General features: G+C 36.3%; 5 protein-coding genes across 5 annotated transcripts; all 5 read right to left on the reverse strand.

Moving 5' to 3' along the window:
* Positions 1 to 2,009: 2,009 nt before the first annotated feature.
* On the reverse strand, positions 2,010 to 2,907 carry LOC129781895 (nuclear pore glycoprotein p62-like). Its single transcript, XM_055789404.1, has one exon. It carries the CDS (start codon positions 2,397 to 2,399, stop codon positions 2,010 to 2,012), a length of 390 nt encoding a protein of 129 aa, XP_055645379.1. The 5' UTR covers positions 2,400 to 2,907.
* A 3,010-nt stretch (positions 2,908 to 5,917) lies between these two features.
* LOC129781900 (nuclear pore glycoprotein p62-like) lies at positions 5,918 to 6,827 on the reverse strand. The gene has a single exon (XM_055789408.1). The coding sequence runs from the start codon at positions 6,305 to 6,307 to the stop codon at positions 5,918 to 5,920; it is 390 nt and encodes a 129-aa protein (XP_055645383.1). The 5' UTR covers positions 6,308 to 6,827.
* Positions 6,828 to 9,816: 2,989 nt separating this feature from the next.
* LOC129781894 (nuclear pore glycoprotein p62-like) lies at positions 9,817 to 10,714 on the reverse strand. The gene has a single exon (XM_055789403.1). It carries the CDS (start codon positions 10,204 to 10,206, stop codon positions 9,817 to 9,819), a length of 390 nt encoding a protein of 129 aa, XP_055645378.1. The 5' UTR covers positions 10,207 to 10,714.
* Positions 10,715 to 13,724: 3,010 nt separating this feature from the next.
* Positions 13,725 to 14,634, reverse strand: LOC129781899 (nuclear pore glycoprotein p62-like). The gene has a single exon (XM_055789407.1). It carries the CDS (start codon positions 14,112 to 14,114, stop codon positions 13,725 to 13,727), a length of 390 nt encoding a protein of 129 aa, XP_055645382.1. The 5' UTR covers positions 14,115 to 14,634.
* A 2,990-nt stretch (positions 14,635 to 17,624) lies between these two features.
* On the reverse strand, positions 17,625 to 18,541 carry LOC129781903 (nuclear pore glycoprotein p62-like). The gene has a single exon (XM_055789412.1). It carries the CDS (start codon positions 18,012 to 18,014, stop codon positions 17,625 to 17,627), a length of 390 nt encoding a protein of 129 aa, XP_055645387.1. The 5' UTR covers positions 18,015 to 18,541.
* Between the last annotated feature and the right edge of the window lie 2,305 nt (positions 18,542 to 20,846).

Consider the following 20,846-nt stretch of genomic DNA (forward strand, 5'->3'; position numbering starts at 1 on the left):
AATGAGGTGAAGAGATAAGGCGAAAAGAGATAAAGAGATGAAGAGATGAATAGATGAAGAGATAAAGAGATATAGAGATAAAGTGATAAAGAGATAAAGAGATAAAGAAATAAAAAGATAAAAGGATAAAGAGATCAAAAGACCAAGAGATGAACAGATAAAGTGATTAAGAGATAGAGAGATGAAGAGACCGGAAAAGTTGAAAGAGAAAGAGAAAAAGAGAGATTTGATTGTTTTGAAAACAAAAAAAGCCGAATACAGCTGACAAAAAACCCTTCAAATGATATTTGCGTTTGGAGGGACTAGTGCAAATTATTATAATAAAACAAAATGGAATACATTTTTAAAGGTTTTATTTGAAATCAATCATATTTTTTCGACAATCAAGAATTGTTCTTGTTTAAGAATAGGGAAAAGCCTCTGTGAGTAGAACAATACAATATTCTTTCTCAGAAAGGCATAAAAACCCTATCATTTTTCGTTAAATGTTATTAAATTCAATTAAAAATTTAAATAGCATTGAATAAAAAATAAATTACTAAGCCTAAAAACCTCAACGAGACTTAAAACTAAAAAACCTCAAAAAATCATCTAAAATCTTTATCTTTTTGAATAGGGAAAAGCCTCTGTGAGTAGAACAACGCAAATGTTCTCTCTCAAAAAGGCATAAAAACCCTATCATTTTTCGTAAAATGTTATATTTAATACAATTCCACTAAAACTACAATGCATTATAAAACATGATTTGATGCCTTTCATTTTGAAAAAATTCAATTAAAAAATTGAATAATAATAAATAAGTAAGTAGTTAATAAACCCAAAAACCCAAAAAATCATCTACAAATATAACAGGAGCTAAAATAAACTCTACAACACGTAACAAAAACAAAACATCCTTAATTATTAATTCTAAAAATAATTGAAAACCGCCCTCGCCACCACGCCTATCATGCACAACAATAAGCTAAAACAGCAACAATTTAGGAGACTCACTCCTTTCATTGCCTTCAGCTTTTTATTCTCCTGTTTCAATTTTTCATTTTCGGCCCTAATATTCCAAAGACTTCTTTCAGCTTTCATCTTCCTGAATATGGCATCTTCGATTTCTGAAAAATTAGTTGGTTCCCAATCGAACACATCCTCGTCGTCAGCCCGAAGATATGTGTCATTGGGAACCAACGGCGGCGGCCTTTCATTCTCGATAAAATTCATGTTCGAATGAGCAATGCTCCAAAACCATACCTGGGGTCTATCGCTCGGCACAAGTGGTGGCGGAATTTCATCTTCGATCCAATCCACATCTGGATAGATGTACTTCTTATTGTGGGCTGGTTCGACTGGAAAGCGATCTTTTTTTGGTCCACCTCCATCTCCTCCTGCTTCCTGGTAGGCCCGAGAACTTTTGGGGCCTCCTAATCCTGTGGGAATCCTTGGCTTGAAGGTCATTTGCTTCATTTTCCTGGCTGAAGGTTATATTACTTGCTCTTTTCTTGTTGTTATAACCTTCAGTGAGCATTGTTATTCCATACACACAATGCTTGCTTTGATCGAATCAAAATGCAAGGAAAAAGCTTTCGGCCTACTTTTGCATTATTTTTCTTTCTGACATTATTATGTGTATGATTTTATATGGTGTAAAATGAAAAAATACTATTGACGAAAAATGTAACGAAAACGTTTTTGGTTTTGTTCGGTATTTTTCAATTGTTCAATGGTTTGAAAAGTGTTCTAAAGGAAGGATATGTGTATTGTCAAATCAGAAAATTCGGCCGAAACCATTTGTGCCTCAGTAATTTATCTGCCAATGCTAAGGAAATATCCGGAATCGATGAACTTTTTGTGGCAAAACTCGCACTCGATTTTTTCCTCATCGGGGAGCACAAGCAAATGACGATCACTGTTGGAACAATGCTTATAATGTGGAATGTGCGTAACATCATTGAATGAAAAAGAAGAACATTAATTTCAACATTTACATATCTTTATTGAAATACCAACTATGTCGAGTTTTAATTGTCATAATTCAACCGAAATGATCGCTCGTTATCCTTCCTCAGTGTATCGTGCATTTTACCAATTTCCTCCAAACGGGTGGTTATGCTGGAGGTGGATGATTCAATCCATTGTAGAGAATTCATGTGAGCATTTAGTATCTTTCCAATCTGCACCAAAGGATCGCTCGGATCGGAGTATTTGTTCGACTCGTTTAAATGTTCAATCACTTCCTTGAGATCCTCGGACATTTGTTTGAGCTGCGAGTCTAATGTTTCCGCCATTGAATAAGTTTGGCCTCGTTCGATATCAACCTGAACGATTTTGGAAAGTTCCTCCTCGAGCGGTATAATACACTCCTCCAAATCGGTATGCTGAGCAGTGACGAATTCTAGCTCCTGCTCCATTGCATCTTACTCGGCCTTCACCTTCTCGACAGCCTCATTGAGGGCAACTATTTTTTCGCCATTGCCCAACAAAAGTTTATCCCAAGCGTTCACCTGGGTTAGTAAAAAGCTTCTCCTGTTCCTCCAACTCGAGCGTCCATTTGTTTATGAATTCTTCCAACTGACAGAAGTTCAGCTGTGTACCGGATACCGAAGATGACTGAGTTGTTTGCGTGGTCGTTGTCAAATTTGCCGCCGACTGAGCTGCTGGATTTGAAGCGGTGAAACTTCCCAACGTTAATTGACCGGCTGCTGTAGATGCTGCTGTGACCGAAGTTGTAGCTGTAAGACCTGCACCGAAACTAAGTGTCGGAGCACTAGATGAGGTAGCAGCTGCAGCAGACGTGGTAGAGCCGGAACTCCGAATGTAGACGCGCCAAATCCGAAACCAGTACTGGCGGTCGTCACTGGATTGGTGGTGCCCATCGTTGGCGCAACGCTCGCAACCGGGTTACCGAAAGTAAAACTCATTCTGCTGCTAACAACAATTTTACGTGCGAAAACTGAACAGGACGAGACGCGAAACACGATGGAAGCAAAGGTAAACATATATTCTGACGTGACAGTTCTATAAACAATAATTTCCAATATCGTTCTTTCATATCGTTTCCAGATAATGCAAGCTTTTTAAATTTAGGGTTCCCAGAAAGAATCAAATCACAGACTTTATGAATGGCATTTGATTTATAACCAGATGGTGCAACGACTAAAATAATTATTTGAAATTCGTCTGAATTTTTCTCCAAATTTCACGGTTCAAGCTGGATGATTCGGATCAGGGCTAGTTATTTTCGAAGATAATAAATGTGATTGAATTTCATACATACACCTTTCACTTTCACTACAGTCATTTTCGGTGGATTAATTTCAACCTATCGGGGGGTGAAGTGGAAACTAAATGCAAGTGATTGAAGAATCTTGAACGAGAATGAATGAATATTATACGAGAATATTATAATGTCGAGATGTGGTAGAAGTTCTATTAAGTTTATAGTAAAAAGAAATTGTGAAGGATTCTAATTGAGCTTTTACAATTTCCTTTTACTATGAGCGTTCACTTATTAAGAAAACGTGAATGATTGAAAGTATTCATAACAATAAAAATCCATTCTGGGCGGGACGAAGTTAGGCGGGTCAGCTAGTGAACAATAAAATCCTGATGAAACGGTGAGTACAGATCGTTACCGACAACAAATGTAAAAAAGAGCGAATGTTGGAAAGTGTGAAAGTGGATGTGAGAAAGTGAGTAAAATGCTGAAAATAATAAACTGAGAATGTGAAAAAGTGGCAAAGTGCGAAAGTGAGAAAATAAGAATGAGATGAAGAGATGGGAATAAATTGAGAAAAAGATAAAAAGAGAAAGAAATAAAGAGAGAAAGATAAAGAGATAAAGAGATAAAACGATACAGAGATACAGAGATAAAGAGAGAAAGAGATAAATGAGGTGAAGAGATAAGGCGAAAAGAGATAAAGAGATGAAGAGATGAAGAGATGAAGAGATGAATAGATGAAGAGATAAAGAGATATAGAGATAAAGAAATAAAGAGATAAAGTGATAAAGAGATAAAGAGATAAAGAAATAAAAAGATAAAAGGATGAAGAGATCAAAAGACCAAGAGATGAACAGATAAAGTGATTAAGAGATAGAGAGATGAAGAGACCGGAAAAGTTGAAGAGAAAGAGAAAAAGAGAGATTTGATTGTTTTGAAAACAAAAAAAGCCGAATACAGCAGACAAAAAACCCTTCAAATGATATTTGCGTTTGGAGGGACTAGTGCAAATTATTATAATAAAACAAAATGGAATACATTTTTAAAGGTTTTATTTGAAATCAATCATATTTTTTCGACAATCAAGAATTGTTCTTGTTTAAGAATAGGGAAAAGCCTCTGTGAGTAGAACAATACAATATTCTTGCTCAGAAAGGCATAAAAACCCTATCATTTTTCGTTAAATGTTATTAAATTCAATTAAAAATTTAAATAGCAATGAATAAAAAATAAATTACTAAACTTAAAAACCTCAACGAGACTAAAAACTAAAAAACCTCAAAAAATCATCTAAAATCTTTATCTTTTTGAATAGGGAAAAGCCTCTGTGAGTAGAACAACGCAAATGTTCTCTCTCAAAAAAGCATAAAAACCCTATCATTTTTCGTAAAATGTTATATTTAATACAATTCCACTAAAACTACAATGCATTATAAAACATGATTTGATGCCTTTCATTTTGAAAAATTCAGTTGAAAAATTGAATAATAATAAATAAGTAATTAGTTAATAAACCCAAAAAACCCAAAAAAATCATCTAAAAATATAACAGGAGCTAAAATAAACTCTACAACACGTAACAAAAACAAAACATCCTTAATTATTAATTCTAAAAATAATTAAAAACCGCCCTCGCCACCACGCCTATCATGCACAACAATAAGCTAGAACAGCAACAATTTAGGAGACTCACTCCTTTCGTTGCCTTCAGCTTTTCATTCTCCTGTTTCAATTTTTCATTTTCGGCCCTAATATTCCAAAGACTTCTTTCAGCTTTCATCTTCCTGAATATGGCATCTTCGATTTCTGAAAAATTAGTTGGTTCCCAATCGAACACATCCTTGTCGTCAGCCCGAAGATATGTGTCATTGGGAACCAACGGCGGCGGCCTTTCATTCTCGATAAAATCCATGTTCGAATGAGCAATGCTCCAAAACCATACCTGGGGTCTATCGCTCGGCACAAGTGGTGGCGGAATTTCATCTTCGATCCAATCCACATCTGGATAGATGTACTTCTTATTGTGGGCTGGTTCGACTGGAAAGCGATCTTTTTTTGGTCCACCTCCATCTCCTCCTGCTTCCTGGTAGGCCCGAGAACTTTTGGGGCCTCCTAATCCTGTGGGAATCCTTGGCTTGAAGGTCATTTGCTTCATTTTCCTGGCTGAAGGTTATATTACTTGCTCTTTTCTTGTTGTTATAACCTTCAGTGAGCATTGTTATTCCATACACACAATGCTTGCTTTGATCGAATCAAAATGCAAGGAAAAAGCTTTCGGCCTACTTTTGCATTATTTTTCTTTCTGACATTATTATGTGTATGATTTTATATGGTGTAAAATGAAAAAATACTATTGACGAAAAATGTAACGAAAACGTTTTTGGTTTTGTTCGGTATTTTTCAATTGTTCAATGGTTTGAATAGTGTTCTAAAGGAAGGATATGTGTATTGTCAAATCAGAAAATTCAGCCGAAGCCATTTGTGCCTCAGTAATTTATCTGCCAATGCTAAGGAAATATCCGGAATCGATGAACTTTTTGTGGCAAAACCCGCACTCGATTTTTTCCTCATCGGGGAGCACAAGCAAATGACGATCACTGTTGGAACAATGCTTATAATGTGGAATGTGCGTAACATCATTGAATGAAAAAGAAGAACATTAATTTCAACATTTACATATCTTTATTGAAATACCAACTATGTCGAGTTTTAATTGTCATAATTCAACCGAAATGATCGCTCGTTATCCTTCCTCAGTGTATCGTGCATTTTACCAATTTCCTCCAAACGGGAGGTTATGCTGGAGGTGGATGATTCAATCCATTGTAGAGAATTCATGTGAGCATTTAGTATCTTTCCAATCTGCACCAAAGGATCGCTCGGATCGGAGTATTTGTTCGACTCGTTTAAATGTTCAATCACTTCCTTGAGATCCTCGGACATTTGTTTGAGCTGCGAGTCTAATGTTTCCGCCATTGAATAAGTTTGGCCTCGTTCGATATCAACCTGAACGATTTTGGAAAGTTCCTCCTCGAGCGGTATAATACACTCCTCCAAATCGGTATGCTGAGCAGTGACGAATTCTAGCTCCTGCTCCATTGCATCTTACTCGGCCTTCACCTTCTCGACAGCCTCATTGAGGGCAACTATTTTTTCGCCATTGCCCAACAAAAGTTTATCCCAAGCGTTCACCTGGGTTAGTAAAAAGCTTCTCCTGTTCCTCCAACTCGAGCGTCCATTTGTTTATGAATTCTTCCAACTGACAGAAGTTCAGCTGTGTACCGGATACCGAAGATGACTGAGTTGTTTGCGTGGTCGTTGTCAAATTTGCCTCCGACTGAGCTGCTGGATTTGAAGCGGTGAAACTTCCCAACGTTAATTGACCGGCTGCTGTAGATGCTGCTGTGACCGAAGTTGTAGCTGTAAGACCTGCACCGAAACTAAGTGTCGGAGCACTAGATGAGGTAGCAGCTGCAGCAGACGTGGTAGAGCCGGAACTCCGAATGTAGACGCGCCAAATCCGAAACCAGTACTGGCGGTCGTCACTGGATTGGTGGTGCCCATCGTTGGCGCAACGCTCGCAACCGGGTTACCGAAAGTAAAACTCATTCTGCTGCTAACAACAATTTTACGTGCGAAAACTGAACAGGACGAGACGCGAAACACGATGGAAGCAAAGGTAAACATATATTCTGACGTGACAGTTCTATAAACAATAATTTCCAATGTCGTTCTTTCATATCGTTTCCAGATAATGCAAGCTTTTTAAATTTAGGGTTCCCAGAAAAAATCAAATCACAGACTTTATGAATGGCATTTGATTTATAACCAGATGGTGCAACGACTAAAATAATTATTTGAAATTCGTCTGAATTTTTCTCCAAATTTCACGGTTCAAGCTGGATGATTCGGATCAGAGCTAGTTATTTTCGAAGATAATAAATGTGATTGAATTTCATACATACACCTCCCACTTTCACTACAGTCATTTTCGGTGGATTAATTTCAACCTATCGGGGGGTGAAGTGGAAACTAAATGCAAGTGATTGAAGAATCTTGAACGAGAATGAATGAATATTATACGAGAATATTATAATGTCGAGATGTGGTAGAAGTTCTATTAAGTTTATAGTAAAAAGAAATTGTGAAGGATTCTATTTGAGCTTTTACAATTTCCTTTTACTATGAGCGTTCACTTATTAAGAAAACGTGAATGATTGAAAGTATTCATAACAATAAAAATCCATTCTGGGCGGGACGAAGTTAGGCGGGTCAGCTAGTGAACAATAAAATCCTGATGAAACGGTGAGTACAGATCGTTACCGACAACAAATGTAAAAAAGAGCGAATGTTGGAAAGTGTGAAAGTGGATGTGAGAAAGTGAGTAAAATGATGAAAATAATAAACTGAGAATGTGAAAAAGTGGCAAAGTGCGAAAGTGAGAAAATAAGAATGAGATGAAGAGATGGGAATAAATTGAGAAAAAGAGAAAAAGATAAAAAGAGAAAGAGATAAAGAGAGAAAGATAAAGAGATAAAGAGATAAAAAGATACAGAGATACAGAGATAAAGAGAGAAAGAGATAAATAGATAAAGAGATAAATGAGGTGAAGAGATAAGGCGAAAAGAGATAAAGAGATGAAGAGATGAATAGATGAAGAGATAAAGAGATATAGAGATAAAGTGATAAAGAGATAAAGAGATAAAGAAATAAAAAGATAAAAGGATAAAGAGATCAAAAGACCAAGAGATGAACAGATAAAGTGATTAAGAGATAGAGAGATGAAGAGACCGGAAAAGTTGAAGAGAAAGAGAAAAAGAGAGATTTGATTGTTTTGAAAACAAAAAAAGCCGAATACAGCTGACAAAAAACCCTTCAAATGATATTTGCGTTTGGAGGGACTAGTGCAAATTATTATAATAAAACAAAATGGAATACATTTTTAAAGGTTTTATTTGAAATCAATCATATTTTTTCGACAATCAAGAATTGTTCTTGTTTAAGAATAGGGAAAAGCCTCTGTGAGTAGAACAATACAATATTCTTTCTCAGAAAGGCATAAAAACCCTATCATTTTTCGTTAAATGTTATTAAATTCAATTAAAAATTTAAATAGCATTGAATAAAAAATAAATTACTAAGCCTAAAAACCTCAACGAGACTTAAAACTAAAAAACCTCAAAAAATCATCTAAAATCTTTATCTTTTTGAATAGGGAAAAGCCTCTGTGAGTAGAACAACGCAAATGTTCTCTCTCAAAAAGGCATAAAAACCCTATCATTTTTCGTAAAATGTTATATTTAATACAATTCCACTAAAACTACAATGCATTATAAAACATGATTTGATGCCTTTCATTTTGAAAAAATTCAATTAAAAAATTGAATAATAATAAATAAGTAAGTAGTTAATAAACCCAAAAACCCAAAAAATCATCTACAAATATAACAGGAGCTAAAATAAACTCTACAACACGTAACAAAAACAAAACATCCTTAATTATTAATTCTAAAAATAATTGAAAACCGCCCTCGCCACCACGCCTATCATGCACAACAATAAGCTAAAACAGCAACAATTTAGGAGACTCACTCCTTTCATTGCCTTCAGCTTTTTATTCTCCTGTTTCAATTTTTCATTTTCGGCCCTAATATTCCAAAGACTTCTTTCAGCTTTCATCTTCCTGAATATGGCATCTTCGATTTCTGAAAAATTAGTTGGTTCCCAATCGAACACATCCTCGTCGTCAGCCCGAAGATATGTGTCATTGGGAACCAACGGCGGCGGCCTTTCATTCTCGATAAAATTCATGTTCGAATGAGCAATGCTCCAAAACCATACCTGGGGTCTATCGCTCGGCACAAGTGGTGGCGGAATTTCATCTTCGATCCAATCCACATCTGGATAGATGTACTTCTTATTGTGGGCTGGTTCGACTGGAAAGCGATCTTTTTTTGGTCCACCTCCATCTCCTCCTGCTTCCTGGTAGGCCCGAGAACTTTTGGGGCCTCCTAATCCTGTGGGAATCCTTGGCTTGAAGGTCATTTGCTTCATTTTCCTGGCTGAAGGTTATATTACTTGCTCTTTTCTTGTTGTTATAACCTTCAGTGAGCATTGTTATTCCATACACACAATGCTTGCTTTGATCGAATCAAAATGCAAGGAAAAAGCTTTCGGCCTACTTTTGCATTATTTTTCTTTCTGACATTATTATGTGTATGATTTTATATGGTGTAAAATGAAAAAATACTATTGACGAAAAATGTAACGAAAACGTTTTTGGTTTTGTTCGGTATTTTTCAATTGTTCAATGGTTTGAAAAGTGTTCTAAAGGAAGGATATGTGTATTGTCAAATCAGAAAATTCGGCCGAAACCATTTGTGCCTCAGTAATTTATCTGCCAATGCTAAGGAAATATCCGGAATCGATGAACTTTTTGTGGCAAAACTCGCACTCGATTTTTTCCTCATCGGGGAGCACAAGCAAATGACGATCACTGTTGGAACAATGCTTATAATGTGGAATGTGCGTAACATCATTGAATGAAAAAGAAGAACATTAATTTCAACATTTACATATCTTTATTGAAATACCAACTATGTCGAGTTTTAATTGTCATAATTCAACCGAAATGATCGCTCGTTATCCTTCCTCAGTGTATCGTGCATTTTACCAATTTCCTCCAAACGGGTGGTTATGCTGGAGGTGGATGATTCAATCCATTGTAGAGAATTCATGTGAGCATTTAGTATCTTTCCAATCTGCACCAAAGGATCGCTCGGATCGGAGTATTTGTTCGACTCGTTTAAATGTTCAATCACTTCCTTGAGATCCTCGGACATTTGTTTGAGCTGCGAGTCTAATGTTTCCGCCATTGAATAAGTTTGGCCTCGTTCGATATCAACCTGAACGATTTTGGAAAGTTCCTCCTCGAGCGGTATAATACACTCCTCCAAATCGGTATGCTGAGCAGTGACGAATTCTAGCTCCTGCTCCATTGCATCTTACTCGGCCTTCACCTTCTCGACAGCCTCATTGAGGGCAACTATTTTTTCGCCATTGCCCAACAAAAGTTTATCCCAAGCGTTCACCTGGGTTAGTAAAAAGCTTCTCCTGTTCCTCCAACTCGAGCGTCCATTTGTTTATGAATTCTTCCAACTGACAGAAGTTCAGCTGTGTACCGGATACCGAAGATGACTGAGTTGTTTGCGTGGTCGTTGTCAAATTTGCCGCCGACTGAGCTGCTGGATTTGAAGCGGTGAAACTTCCCAACGTTAATTGACCGGCTGCTGTAGATGCTGCTGTGACCGAAGTTGTAGCTGTAAGACCTGCACCGAAACTAAGTGTCGGAGCACTAGATGAGGTAGCAGCTGCAGCAGACGTGGTAGAGCCGGAACTCCGAATGTAGACGCGCCAAATCCGAAACCAGTACTGGCGGTCGTCACTGGATTGGTGGTGCCCATCGTTGGCGCAACGCTCGCAACCGGGTTACCGAAAGTAAAACTCATTCTGCTGCTAACAACAATTTTACGTGCGAAAACTGAACAGGACGAGACGCGAAACACGATGGAAGCAAAGGTAAACATATATTCTGACGTGACAGTTCTATAAACAATAATTTCCAATATCGTTCTTTCATATCGTTTCCAGATAATGCAAGCTTTTTAAATTTAGGGTTCCCAGAAAGAATCAAATCACAGACTTTATGAATGGCATTTGATTTATAACCAGATGGTGCAACGACTAAAATAATTATTTGAAATTCGTCTGAATTTTTCTCCAAATTTCACGGTTCAAGCTGGATGATTCGGATCAGGGCTAGTTATTTTCGAAGATAATAAATGTGATTGAATTTCATACATACACCTTTCACTTTCACTACAGTCATTTTCGGTGGATTAATTTCAACCTATCGGGGGGTGAAGTGGAAACTAAATGCAAGTGATTGAAGAATCTTGAACGAGAATGAATGAATATTATACGAGAATATTATAATGTCGAGATGTGGTAGAAGTTCTATTAAGTTTATAGTAAAAAGAAATTGTGAAGGATTCTAATTGAGCTTTTACAATTTCCTTTTACTATGAGCGTTCACTTATTAAGAAAACGTGAATGATTGAAAGTATTCATAACAATAAAAATCCATTCTGGGCGGGACGAAGTTAGGCGGGTCAGCTAGTGAACAATAAAATCCTGATGAAACGGTGAGTACAGATCGTTACCGACAACAAATGTAAAAAAGAGCGAATGTTGGAAAGTGTGAAAGTGGATGTGAGAAAGTGAGTAAAATGCTGAAAATAATAAACTGAGAATGTGAAAAAGTGGCAAAGTGCGAAAGTGAGAAAATAAGAATGAGATGAAGAGATGGGAATAAATTGAGAAAAAGATAAAAAGAGAAAGAAATAAAGAGAGAAAGATAAAGAGATAAAGAGATAAAACGATACAGAGATACAGAGATAAAGAGAGAAAGAGATAAATGAGGTGAAGAGATAAGGCGAAAAGAGATAAAGAGATGAAGAGATGAAGAGATGAAGAGATGAATAGATGAAGAGATAAAGAGATATAGAGATAAAGAAATAAAGAGATAAAGTGATAAAGAGATAAAGAGATAAAGAAATAAAAAGATAAAAGGATGAAGAGATCAAAAGACCAAGAGATGAACAGATAAAGTGATTAAGAGATAGAGAGATGAAGAGACCGGAAAAGTTGAAGAGAAAGAGAAAAAGAGAGATTTGATTGTTTTGAAAACAAAAAAAGCCGAATACAGCAGACAAAAAACCCTTCAAATGATATTTGCGTTTGGAGGGACTAGTGCAAATTATTATAATAAAACAAAATGGAATACATTTTTAAAGGTTTTATTTGAAATCAATCATATTTTTTCGACAATCAAGAATTGTTCTTGTTTAAGAATAGGGAAAAGCCTCTGTGAGTAGAACAATACAATATTCTTGCTCAGAAAGGCATAAAAACCCTATCATTTTTCGTTAAATGTTATTAAATTCAATTAAAAATTTAAATAGCAATGAATAAAAAATAAATTACTAAACCTAAAAACCTCAACGAGACTAAAAACTAAAAAACCTCAAAAAATCATCTAAAATCTTTATCTTTTTGAATAGGGAAAAGCCTCTGTGAGTAGAACAACGCAAATGTTCTCTCTCAAAAAAGCATAAAAACCCTATCATTTTTCGTAAAATGTTATATTTAATACAATTCCACTAAAACTACAATGCATTATAAAACATGATTTGATGCCTTTCATTTTGAAAAATTCAGTTGAAAAATTGAATAATAATAAATAAGTAATTAGTTAATAAACCCAAAAAACCCAAAAAAATCATCTAAAAATATAACAGGAGCTAAAATAAACTCTACAACACGTAACAAAAACAAAACATCCTTAATTATTAATTCTAAAAATAATTAAAAACCGCCCTCGCCACCACGCCTATCATGCACAACAATAAGCTAGAACAGCAACAATTTAGGAGACTCACTCCTTTCGTTGCCTTCAGCTTTTCATTCTCCTGTTTCAATTTTTCATTTTCGGCCCTAATATTCCAAAGACTTCTTTCAGCTTTCATCTTCCTGAATATGGCATCTTCGATTTCTGAAAAATTAGTTGGTTCCCAATCGAACACATCCTTGTCGTCAGCCCGAAGATATGTGTCATTGGGAACCAACGGCGGCGGCCTTTCATTCTCGATAAAATCCATGTTCGAATGAGCAATGCTCCAAAACCATACCTGGGGTCTATCGCTCGGCACAAGTGGTGGCGGAATTTCATCTTCGATCCAATCCACATCTGGATAGATGTACTTCTTATTGTGGGCTGGTTCGACTGGAAAGCGATCTTTTTTTGGTCCACCTCCATCTCCTCCTGCTTCCTGGTAGGCCCGAGAACTTTTGGGGCCTCCTAATCCTGTGGGAATCCTTGGCTTGAAGGTCATTTGCTTCATTTTCCTGGCTGAAGGTTATATTACTTGCTCTTTTCTTGTTGTTATAACCTTCAGTGAGCATTGTTATTCCATACACACAATGCTTGCTTTGATCGAATCAAAATGCAAGGAAAAAGCTTTCGGCCTACTTTTGCATTATTTTTCTTTCTGACATTATTATGTGTATGATTTTATATGGTGTAAAATGAAAAAATACTATTGACGAAAAATGTAACGAAAACGTTTTTGGTTTTGTTCGGTATTTTTCAATTGTTCAATGGTTTGAATAGTGTTCTAAAGGAAGGATATGTGTATTGTCAAATCAGAAAATTCAGCCGAAACCATTTGTGCCTCAGTAATTTATCTGCCAATGCTAAGGAAATATCCGGAATCGATGAACTTTTTGTGGCAAAACCCGCACTCGATTTTTTCCTCATCGGGGAGCACAAGCAAATGACGATCACTGTTGGAACAATGCTTATAATGTGGAATGTGCGTAACATCATTGAATGAAAAAGAAGAACATTAATTTCAACATTTACATATCTTTATTGAAATACCAACTATGTCGAGTTTTAATTGTCATAATTCAACCGAAATGATCGCTCGTTATCCTTCCTCAGTGTATCGTGCATTTTACCAATTTCCTCCAAACGGGAGGTTATGCTGGAGGTGGATGATTCAATCCATTGTAGAGAATTCATGTGAGCATTTAGTATCTTTCCAATCTGCACCAAAGGATCGCTCGGATCGGAGTATTTGTTCGACTCGTTTAAATGTTCAATCACTTCCTTGAGATCCTCGGACATTTGTTTGAGCTGCGAGTCTAATGTTTCCGCCATTGAATAAGTTTGGCCTCGTTCGATATCAACCTGAACGATTTTGGAAAGTTCCTCCTCGAGCGGTATAATACACTCCTCCAAATCGGTATGCTGAGCAGTGACGAATTCTAGCTCCTGCTCCATTGCATCTTACTCGGCCTTCACCTTCTCGACAGCCTCATTGAGGGCAACTATTTTTTCGCCATTGCCCAACAAAAGTTTATCCCAAGCGTTCACCTGGGTTAGTAAAAAGCTTCTCCTGTTCCTCCAACTCGAGCGTCCATTTGTTTATGAATTCTTCCAACTGACAGAAGTTCAGCTGTGTACCGGATACCGAAGATGACTGAGTTGTTTGCGTGGTCGTTGTCAAATTTGCCTCCGACTGAGCTGCTGGATTTGAAGCGGTGAAACTTCCCAACGTTAATTGACCGGCTGCTGTAGATGCTGCTGTGACCGAAGTTGTAGCTGTAAGACCTGCACCGAAACTAAGTGTCGGAGCACTAGATGAGGTAGCAGCTGCAGCAGACGTGGTAGAGCCGGAACTCCGAATGTAGACGCGCCAAATCCGAAACCAGTACTGGCGGTCGTCACTGGATTGGTGGTGCCCATCGTTGGCGCAACGCTCGCAACCGGGTTACCGAAAGTAAAACTCATTCTGCTGCTAACAACAATTTTACGTGCGAAAACTGAACAGGACGAGACGCGAAACACGATGGAAGCAAAGGTAAACATATATTCTGACGTGACAGTTCTATAAACAATAATTTCCAATGTCGTTCTTTCATATCGTTTCCAGATAATGCAAGCTTTTTAAATTTAGGGTTCCCAGAAAAAATCAAATCACAGACTTTATGAATGGCATTTGATTTATAACCAGATGGTGCAACGACTAAAATAATTATTTGAAATTCGTCTGAATTTTTCTCCAAATTTCACGGTTCAAGCTGGATGATTCGGATCAGAGCTAGTTATTTTCGAAGATAATAAATGTGATTGAATTTCATACATACACCTCCCACTTTCACTACAGTCATTTTCGGTGGATTAATTTCAACCTATCGGGGGGTGAAGTGGAAACTAAATGCAAGTGATTGAAGAATCTTGAACGAGAATGAATGAATATTATACGAGAATATTATAATGTCGAGATGTGGTAGAAGTTCTATTAAGTTTATAGTAAAAAGAAATTGTGAAGGATTCTAATTGAGCTTTTACAATTTCCTTTTACTATGAGCGTTCACTTATTAAGAAAACGTGAATGATTGAAAGTATTCATAACAATAAAAATCCATTCTGGGCGGGACGAAGTTAGGCGGGTCAGCTAGTGAACAATAAAATCCTGATGAAACGGTGAGTACAGATCGTTACCGACAACAAATGTAAAAAAGAGCGAATGTTGGAAAGTGTGAAAGTGGATGTGAGAAAGTGAGTAAAATGATGAAAATAATAAACTGAGAATGTGAAAAAGTGGCAAAGTGCGAAAGTGAGAAAATAAGAATGAGATGAAGAGATGGGAATAAATTGAGAAAAAGAGAAAAAGATAAAAAGAGAAAGAGATAAAGAGAGAAAGATAAAGAGATAAAGAGATAAAAAGATACAGAGATACAGAGATAAAGAGAGAAAGAGATAAATAGATAAAGAGATAAATGAGGTGAAGAGATAAGGCGAAAAGAGATAAAGAGATGAAGAGATGAATAGATGAAGAGATAAAGAGATATAGAGATAAAGTGATAAAGAGATAAAGAGATAAAGAAATAAAAAGATAAAAGGATAAAGAGATCAAAAGACCAAGAGATGAACAGATAAAGTGATTAAGAGATAGAGAGATGAAGAGACCGGAAAAGTTGAAGAGAAAGAGAAAAAGAGAGATTTGATTGTTTTGAAAACAAAAAAAGCCGAATACAGCTGACAAAAAACCCTTCAAATGATATTTGCGTTTGGAGGGACTAGTGCAAATTATTATAATAAAACAAAATGGAATACATTTTTAAAGGTTTTATTTGAAATCAATCATATTTTTTCGACAATCAAGAATTGTTCTTGTTTAAGAATAGGGAAAAGCCTCTGTGAGTAGAACAATACAATATTCTTTCTCAGAAAGGCATAAAAACCCTATCATTTTTCGTTAAATGTTATTAAATTCAATTAAAAATTTAAATAGCAATGAATAAAAAATAAATTACTAAACCTAAAAACCTCAACGAGACTAAAAACTAAAAAACCTCAAAAAATCATCTAAAATCTTTATCTTTTTGAATAGGGAAAAGCCTCTGTGAGTAGAACAACGCAAATGTTCTCTCTCAAAAAGGCATAAAAACCCTATCATTTTTCGTAAAATGTTATATTTAATACAATTCCACTAAAACTACAATACACTATAAAACATGATTTGATGCCTTTCATTTTGAAAAATTCAATTAAAAAATTGAATAATAATAAATAAGTAATTAGTTAATAAACCCAAAAAACCCAAAAAAATCATTTAAAAATATAACAGGAGCTAAAATAAACTCTACAACACGTAACAAAAACAAAACATCCTTAATTATTAATTCTAAAAATAATTAAAAACCGCCCTCGCCACCACGCCTATCATGCACAACAATAAGCTAGAACAGCAACAATTTAGGAGACTCACTCCTTTCGTTGCCTTCAGCTTTTCATTCTCCTGTTTCAATTTTTCATTTTCGGCCCTAATATTCCAAAGACTTCTTTCAGCTTTCATCTTCCTGAATATGGCATCTTCGATTTCTGAAAAATTAGTTGGTTCCCAATCGAACACATCCTCGTCGTCAGCCCGAAGATATGTGTAATTGGGAACCAACGGCGGCGGCCTTTCATTCTCGATAAAATTCATGTTCGAATGAGCAATGTTCCAAAACCATACCTGGGGTCTATCGCTCGGCACAAGTGGTGGCGGAATTTCATCTTCGATCCAATCCACATCTGGATAGATGTACTTCTTATTGTGGGCTGGTTCGACTGGAAAGCGATCTTTTTTTGGTCCACCTCCATCTCCTCCTGCTTCCTGGAAGGCCCGAGAACTTTTGGGGCCTCCTAATCCTGTGGGAATCCTTGGCTTGAAGGTCATTTGCTTCATTTTCCTGGCTGAAGGTTATATTACTTGCTCTTTTCTTGTTGTTATAACCTTCAGTGAGCATTGTTATTCCATACACACAATGCTTGCTTTGATCGAATCAAAATGCAAGGAAAAAGCTTTCGGCCTACTTTTGCATTATTTTTCTTTCTGACATTATTATGTGTATGATTTTATATGGTGTAAAATGAAAAAATACTATTGACGAAAAATGTAACGAAAACGTTTTTGGTTTTGTTCGGTATTTTTCAATTGTTCAATAGTTTGAAAAGTGTTCTAAAGGAAGGATATGTGTATTGTCAAATCAGAAAATTCGGCCGAAACCATTTGTGCCTCAGTAATTTATCTGCCAATGCTAAGGAAATATCCGGAATCGATGAACTTTTTGTGGCAAAACTCGCACTCGATTTTTTCCTCATCGGGGAGCACAAGCAAATGACGATCACTGTTGGAACAATGCTTATAATGTGGAATGTGCGTAACATCATTGAATGAAAAAGAAGAACATTAATTTCAACATTTACATATCTTTATTGAAATACCAACTATGTCGAGTTTTAATTGTCATAATTCAACCGAAATGATCGCTCGTTATCCTTCCTCAGTGTATCGTGCATTTTACCAATTTCCTCCAAACGGGTGGTTATGCTGGAGGTGGATGATTCAATCCATTGTAGAGAATTCATGTGAGCATTTAGTATCTTTCCAATCTGCACCAAAGGATCGCTCGGATCGGAGTATTTGTTCGACTCGTTTATATGTTCAATCACTTCCTTGAGATCCTCGGACATTTGTTTGAGCTGCGAGTCTAATGTTTCCGCCATTGAGTAAGTTTGGCCTCGTTCGATATCAACCTGAACGATTTTGGAAAGTTCCTCCTCGAGCGGTATAATACACTCCTCCAAATCGGTATGCTGAGCAGTGACGAATTCTAGCTCCTGCTCCATTGCATCTTACTCGGCCTTCACCTTCTCGACAGCCTCATTGAGGGCAACTATTTTTTCGCCATTGCCCAACAAAAGTTTATCCCAAGCGTTCACCTGGGTTAGTAAAAAGCTTCTCCTGTTCCTCCAACTCGAGCATCCATTTGTTTATGAATTCTTCCAACTGACAGAAGTTCAGCTGTGTACCGGATACCGAAGATGACTGAGTTGTTTGCGTGGTCGTTGTCAAATTTGCCGCCGACTGAGCTGCTGGATTTGAAGCGGTGAAACTTCCCAACGTTAATTGACCGGCTGCTGTAGATGCTGCTGTGACCGAAGTTGTTGCTGTAAGACCTGCTCCGAAACTAAGTGTCGGAGCACTAGATGAGGTAGCAGCTGCAGCAGACGTGGTAGAGCCGGAACTCCGAATGTAGACGCGCCAAATCCGAAACCAGTACTGGCGGTCGTCACTGGATTGGTGGTGCCCATCGTTGGCGCAACGCTCGCAACCGGGTTACCGAAAGTAAAACTCATTTTGCTGCTAACAACAATTTTACGTGCGAAAACTGAACAGGACGAGACGCGAAACACGATGGAAGCAAAGGTAAACATATATTCTGACGTGACAGTTCTATAAACAATAATTTCCAATGTCGTTCTTTCATATCGTTTCCAGATAATGCAAGCTTTTTAAATTTAGGGTTCCCAGAAAGAATCAAATCACAGACTTTATGAATGGCATTTGATTTATAACCAGATGGTGCAACGACTAAAATAATTATTTGAAATTCGTCTGAATTTTTCTCCAAATTTCACGGTTCAAGCTGGATGATTCGGATCAGGGCTAGTTATTTTCGAAGATAATAAATGTGATTGAATTTCATACATACACCTCTTACTTTCACTACAGAAAATGACTGTATTAATTTCAACCTATCGGGGGGTGAAGTGGAAACTAAATGCAAGTGATTGAAGAATCTTGAACGAGAATGAATGAATATTATACAAGAATATTATAATGTCGAGATGTGGTAGAAGTTCTATTAAGTTTATAGTAAAAAGAAATTGTGAAGGATTCTAATTGAGCTTTTACAATTTCCTTTTACTATGAGCGTTCACTTATTAAGAAAACGTGAATGATTGAAAGTATTCATAACAGTAAAAATCCATTCTGGGCGGGACGAAGTTAGGCGGGTCAGCTAGTGAACAATAAAATCCTGATGAAACGGTGAGTACAGATCGTTACCGACAACAAATGTAAAAAAGAGCGAATGTTGGAAAGTGTGAAAGTGGATGTGAGAAAGTGAGTAAAATGATGAAAATAATAAACTAAGAATGTGAAAAAGTGGCAAAGTGCGAAAGTGAGAAAATAAGAATGAGATGAAGAGATGGGAATAAATTGAGAAAAAGAGAAAGAGATAAAGAGAGAAAGATAAAGAGATAAAGAGATAAAAAGATGCAGAGATACAAAGATAAAGAGAGAAAGAGATAAATAGATAAAGAGATAAATGAGGTGAAGAGATAAGGCGAAAAGAGATAAAGAGATGAAGAGATGAATAGATGAAGTGATAAAGAGATATAGAGATAAAGAAATAAAGAGATAAAGTGATAAAGAGATAAAGAAATAAAAAGATAAAAGGATAAAGAGATCAAAAGACCAAGAGATGAACAGATAAAGTGATTAAGAGATAGAGAGAGGTCTCTTCATCTCTCTATCAAGTTGAAGTTAAGTTGAAGTCAAGTTAAGTTGAAGAGAAAGAGAAAAAGAGATTTGATTGTTTTGAAAACAAAAAAAGCCGAATACAGCACACAAAAAACCCTTCAAATGATATTTGCGTTTGGAGGGACTAGTGCAAATTATTATAATAAAACAAAATGGAATACATTTTTAAAGGTTTTATTTGAAATCAATCATATTTTTTCGACAATCAAGAATTGTTCTTGTTTAAGAATAGGGAAAAGCCTCTGTGAGTAGAACAATACAATATTCTTTCTCAGAAAGGCATAAAAACCCTATCATTTTTCGTTAAATGTTATTAAATTCAATTAAAAATTTAAATAGCAATGAATAAAAAATAAATTACTAAACCTAAAAACCTCAACGAGACTAAAAACTAAAAAACCTCAAAAAATCATCTAAAATCTTTATCTTTTTGGATAGGGAAAAGCCTCTGTGAGTAGAACAACGCAAATGTTCTCTCTCAAAAAGGCATAAAAACCCTATCATTTTTCGTAAAATGTTATATTTAATACAATTCCACTAAAACTACAATACACTATAAAACATGATTTGATGCCTTTCATTTTGAAAAATTCAATTAAAAAATTGAATAATAATAAATAAGTAATTAGTTAATAAACCCAAAAAACCCAAAAAAATCATTTAAAAATATAACAGGAGCTAAAATAAACTCTACAACACGTAACAAAAACAAAACATCCTTAATTATTAATTCTAAAAATAATTGAAAACCGCCCTCGCCACCACGCCTATCATGCACAACAATAAGCTAGAACAGCAACAATTTAGGAGACTCACTCCTTTCGTTGCCTTCAGCTTTTCATTCTCCTGTTTCAATTTTTCATTTTCGGCCCTAATATTCCAAAGACTTCTTTCAGCTTTCATCTTCCTGAATATGGCATCTTCGATTTCTGAAAAATTAGTTGGTTCCCAATCGAACACATCCTCGTCGTCAGCCCGAAGATATGTGTCATTGGGAACCAACGGCGGCGGCCTTTCATTCTCGATAAAATCCATGTTCGAATGAGCAATGCTCCAAAACCATACCTGGGGTCTATCGCTCGGCACAAGTGGTGGCGGAATTTCATCTTCGATCCAATCCACATCTGGATAGA

Source organism: Toxorhynchites rutilus, unplaced genomic scaffold (assembly GCF_029784135.1).
Source record: "Toxorhynchites rutilus septentrionalis strain SRP unplaced genomic scaffold, ASM2978413v1 HiC_scaffold_26, whole genome shotgun sequence".
In the NCBI taxonomy this organism is placed as follows: Eukaryota; Metazoa; Arthropoda; class Insecta; order Diptera; family Culicidae; genus Toxorhynchites; species Toxorhynchites rutilus.

Bases quoted from the DNA above. Each gene is read 5' to 3' on its own strand.
- LOC129781900 (XM_055789408.1), bottom strand. From the start codon at position 6,307: ATGGAGCAGGAGCTAGAATTCGTCACTGCTCAGCATACCGATTTGGAG.
- LOC129781903 (XM_055789412.1), bottom strand. From the start codon at position 18,014: ATGGAGCAGGAGCTAGAATTCGTCACTGCTCAGCATACCGATTTGGAG.
- LOC129781899 (XM_055789407.1), bottom strand. From the start codon at position 14,114: ATGGAGCAGGAGCTAGAATTCGTCACTGCTCAGCATACCGATTTGGAG.
- LOC129781894 (XM_055789403.1), bottom strand. From the start codon at position 10,206: ATGGAGCAGGAGCTAGAATTCGTCACTGCTCAGCATACCGATTTGGAG.
- LOC129781895 (XM_055789404.1), bottom strand. From the start codon at position 2,399: ATGGAGCAGGAGCTAGAATTCGTCACTGCTCAGCATACCGATTTGGAG.